General features: G+C 43.7%; 1 protein-coding gene across 1 annotated transcript in view; it reads right to left on the bottom strand.

Annotated features, from left to right (window-relative positions):
• Positions 1 to 1454: 1454 nt before the first annotated feature.
• meox1 (mesenchyme homeobox 1) overlaps positions 1455 to 4908 on the bottom strand; it is a gene marked incomplete at both ends in the record, with an annotated part of 11758 nt that continues 8304 nt past the window's right edge. The window contains 2 exons of the mRNA XM_083634594.1: positions 1455 to 1577; positions 4801 to 4908. The exon at positions 4801 to 4908 is cut by the window's right edge and continues 65 nt beyond it. Of these exons, the coding sequence (XP_083490720.1) occupies positions 1455 to 1577; positions 4801 to 4908 (231 nt within the window). The remainder of the gene's footprint in view (positions 1578 to 4800) is intronic.

The raw sequence follows: 4908 nt of genomic DNA, 5'->3' as shown, positions 1-4908 counted from the left end.
AATTCGACATTTCAAATTGGTGATACAGGGGCTTGCACAGGCGCACAAATCTCTCGCGTTCGTAGGATTACGCAAGAAAAATACTTTTCATAGATATCATACAAACGCTCCATGAGAATACGTTGCACGGGCTACCGTATTACCCATAATGCCACATTAATCCCTTTTGATAAGACTTTGTCCCAGCGGCCTCCACATACTGTATGATGAAGATTTAATCGAGTTGTATAACTGTCTACACTGTATGTGGGGAGATGTAACGGATGCACACATGTATACACATGAGTACAAATGCACATGCTAGCACACACACACACACACACACACACACACACACACACACACACACACACACACACACACACACACACACACACACAGACGACACACGATTTATAACATTATATGTCAGCTACCGACATCAAAAGCAGATGAAAGCAAAAATATCCTTCTGTGGGCAGGATCCCAATGGTCATTTTTCTCTCATGTCTCTGAGATTGTAGTCATAATGTCTGACCAAAAACTCTACCAAAAGCCCAGACTACAGATTGAGCTACTGTCAAACCGTAACTCAGTTGTTGTGGGTGGAAGAAATTATCAAGATATTTTCCCCATTTTGTAGCAGATGATTTATTCTATTTGCAGAGATAGGCAACATCTGTGTTTTATCAATTGCATTCAAAAATGTAGAAAAAAAAGAATAGTAAAAAAAAAAAAAAAAACTTCCTTGACAGAAAAGCTATATTCTAGGAAAGAAATTGACAAAATGAAAAAAGAAAAAAGAAAAAATCTGATTTGGAGGCACTTATGGTTTGGCAACACTTGTGCAGTTTGAGTTTTCGCAGGTGGTTGTAGTCAAGCGTCGGAGGCCATGATTACGATGTGGGAACCCGAAAGGGATGCACTCAAACACAATCACATCAGGGTCTGATATATCATCGCTGGCCCTAAAAGCTATCGCATGGAATTTGTCACTGCTTTGCAGCACTCAGTGAGCAGAGAACTTGCCATCATAGTGAACTATCATCTCTAATCTCTGACCACACAGGCAATGCAATAAGAGTCAGCACAGTCGATGCATTAAGAGTCAGCCTTTCAAAATAAGAGTCAGCCTTTCAAACAGAGCGTTTGTCATTGGTGTGTCAAAATGGAGTTCATATGGGCGTTAATAAACGGAGCCCCAGACTATTTACAACAGAAAACAGCTAAAAGAGTTAGTTGAGCCCAGGATTTCTTTCTTTTTTTCTCTCCCCGGGGGAAACAAGTCTGTAGAATTCTTTTGATTCCTGCAGCCAACTTTCCAAAGAGGTGACTGGAGGTCACATGATGATGGCGCAGTGGGTGTCCAGTTGACCTCGCTCCTGTCCTGGAGAGGCCTGGAGTCTGCCTCTCCACAGCGCTTGGTCTCTCTGGAGAGGCCGTCTGCAGCATCTCCAGCATCTCCACACTGCTGTTCACTCGGAGCTGGGCGAGGCGGCAGAGTCGACGTCGTCGTTCTCCTGGTCGTTGGGAGAGGCCGACTGTCCTCCCTTCACTCTCTTCCACTTCATCCTCCTGTTCTGGAACCAGACCTTCACCTGCACACAAACACACCACCAGACTCCGTTCATCACTCCGTCGACTCTGATCGAGGATTATATCTCGGCAAAAAAGTGTGTTTAACGGACTTCTCCGACACGGTTACATCAGCATATAGACGAGACAAATTCCTAACACCATATATCACCGGAGGATAAGACAGCTGTGACAAGAGTCAATACAAATTAGCATCTTTTAGCCGTAATTCTTGGCAGATTTTCATCGCGAGACAAATTGACTGTCGGCACATAAACGTACAAAACTGCGTGGATAGAGGATAGATGGATTGGACACGATAGGCCTTGTGTTGAGGGAAACTTCTGAGATAAATTCCTTCCTCCTGTTATACAAAGATATCTCGCTGTGAGATAGCTTGTGAAATAAGTCTCGAAAACTACGACAACACACAGATCATACCTCATGTACAGAACAGCATAGAAACGTGTAACAGAGCAGTGTGGATTTAAAGGAACACTCCGCCCATTTTCAACCAGCTTTGTATCATTAGAACATCAGTAGTATATCAGAAGGCTGTAAACGGTTTTCAAGTCTGTCATTTCATTTGACAGTTATTGAGTGTTAAAGTGTGGACCAGTGACATCACTGGTCCACACTAACTCAAATGAATAACTCAGTAACTCAAATCAACTCTCAATAACTGTCAAACTATTCATCATTCATCTAGTTTGACAGTTATTGAGAGTTGATTTGAGTTAATGAGTTATTAATTTGAGTTAGTGTGGACCAGTGATGTCACTGGTCCACACTTTAACACTCAATAACTGTCAAATTAAATGACAGACTTCAAAACAGTTTACAGTTTTCTGATATACTGATGTTCTAATGATACAAAGCTGGTTGAAAATGGGCAGTGTTCCTTTAAGTTAATAGCCCATGATCATCTCCATAGTTTCCTTGATTCCCTCTCCGAGTTTGTCTCCGTGTTTTTGTAATTTTGAGCAAAATGTACAACACGGTCTTCAGAAAAATGGTCCAAATCATCCCCATCAACTCTCACACGGCAGCGTAGTACTGTATAAATTGGCCCCCTTTGTCTTGGCTCACAAATCTCTCCAAAATGCAGTCAGAGAGTATCGTATGGACAGTGGGTCGCAGGAGTCAACTACCAGGATGTCTGCCTACACAGGATGGAGTTTTACTCGCGGCGGATTTGTGCTCAGCTGTGCCATTGCAACTGTTCTCAAATGAGTATGATATCATGCTTTAACTGTCCCGCCAAGAATAGCAGCAAAAACACACACACTTCCTCAGCCTCGACAAGGTGCCAAGGGAAGAAAGACTGCAGAAAAAGGGGTGGTTAGGGTTACTGTGGTGTGCACGTCTGTTATAGGGCCGCGCTCACGATGTCATACACTCATTAAAATAAGCGCGTACACACGGCGTGCCAAGTCTGGCTCATTTGTAACACCTGGGAGAGGCAGTCCGAACAGTTATATGACACATTAGTGTTATATGACGCGTGATTGTGACGGGCTTGAATGCTGATTCAGTTCTTAATATCAGCCGTCAAATAATTGAGATCAGGTGTTTGTGTATACTTATGTGTATACTTATGTCGATTGACATAAGTATACACTTATGTGTATACTTGTCAATGTCAATTGAGCCAAGAGTCAACCCTACACCTGCTACAGCAGGTGTAGGGTTGACTCTTTAATGAGGGAAAATGTAGTTGTATACAAAGCTCTTATTCAGGCGTTATAAATGTGTTATAAATGTGTTATAAACCAAGATAATGCAAAGTGAAATACTGATATAGTTAAATGTATATATGCGCATGACCTAGTACAGAGATGTGCAAACCTTTTCATATCAAGGACCCCTAAACTAATAATAATAATAATAATAATAATAATAATAATACATGGCATTTATTTAGCACTTTTCTAGAACTCAAAGTCACTTAACAATATACACTGAGGGGCAGCGTTAGTGAGACAACAGAGAGACAAACAGTGGACAAACAACAGGCACAGAAGGATGGAAGAGGTGGGTCTTGAGGCGAGATCGAAAGACTTTGAGTCAGAGTGATGTCTTGGGGGAGGGAGTTGCAGAGCCTGCGAGCTGCCCTGGGGAATTTATTTATTTATTTATTCCCATTTGATGAGATTTCGTCTCTCAAACCCAAATCTGAGACTTATGTTTTTTGTTGAATATGATTTTGTGCAGAATGTCAAAACGATCTGTATTGTAGGTCGAGAGATAACAGTGAAGCTATGATCAAAACAGTCATTGTTCTACATTCTCTATCTGTGTTCACTTCTTTTAAATGAAATAACAATTAGTCCGTTTGCTGGGGACGCCCTGGAACACCTTCAGGGAGCCCTGGTGGACCCCGGACCCCATGTTGAGAACCACTGACATAGTGTATATATATGATGTAGTATGTATATGTACTGTATGATGTCTATTATGAAAGTATGTAAAAGCCCTATAGGAGACTTGGCTGTAATAAAGGGCTATATAAATAAACAAGCCTAGCCTAGACTGTTATAATTATTGTTGCGACTCCAGGCTCACTAGTCAGCCAACCTCTGTTGCCTCAGTTGAGCGTTTGTGATCAGGGAGACGGCGGGTGACCTCTGCGCATCCCGCTAAGCATTCCCCACTGCAACTCTGGGACATAGATTAATCTGTTCCCACACTATTTATAATAGCTCATGGTCTCCGAGTTTGTCCGCTCGTCTTGACTGATTGAAGGCACGGCAAAGCGCCAAGACATGTAGGATGAGTTGGAAGAAGCTGCCGAGGTGCAGTGGGACTCTGAGACCCTGACTTAAGATGGAACCTGGCTTACCGTGTGTGTGTCTGTCTGTCTGTCTGTGTGTTGTCTGCACGTGTGTGTGTGTGTGTGTGTGTGTGTGTGTGTGTGTGTGTGTGTGTGTGTGTGTGTGTATCCCAGAGGCCCTGGGAAATAGATCAGGCAGTAGACTACAGTATGTGTGGTCAATGTGGCCTCATTAGGAGGAGCTGGGACACTGGGCCTGAAAGGCAGACTGGGGTTTGGTCAGCTGGGCCACTGGGCCTGAAAGGCAGACTGTGTGTGTGTCTAGTCTGAGGTCCAGTCTGTACCTGCCTCTCTGTGAGGTCCAGTCTAGTCTGAGGTCCAGTCTGTGCCTGTCTCTCTGTGAGGTCCAGTCTGTACCTGTCTCTCTGTGAGGTCCAGTCTGTACCTGTCTCTCTGTGAGGTGCAGTCTGTACCTGTCTCTCTGTGAGGTCCAGGTTGACAGCGATCTCGTAGCGGCGGAGCCTGGTCAGGTAGTTGTGGTGGGTGAACTCAGCCTCCAGCTCCCTCAGCTGTTCCTTGGT

The sequence above is a fragment of the Poromitra crassiceps genome (genome assembly GCF_964638095.1).
Source record: "Poromitra crassiceps genome assembly, chromosome: 4".
NCBI classification, from domain to species: Eukaryota; Metazoa; Chordata; class Actinopteri; order Beryciformes; family Melamphaidae; genus Poromitra; species Poromitra crassiceps.
The sequence above is the reverse complement of the archived record's forward strand: the minus strand, read 5'-3'. Positions and strand labels throughout refer to the sequence as shown.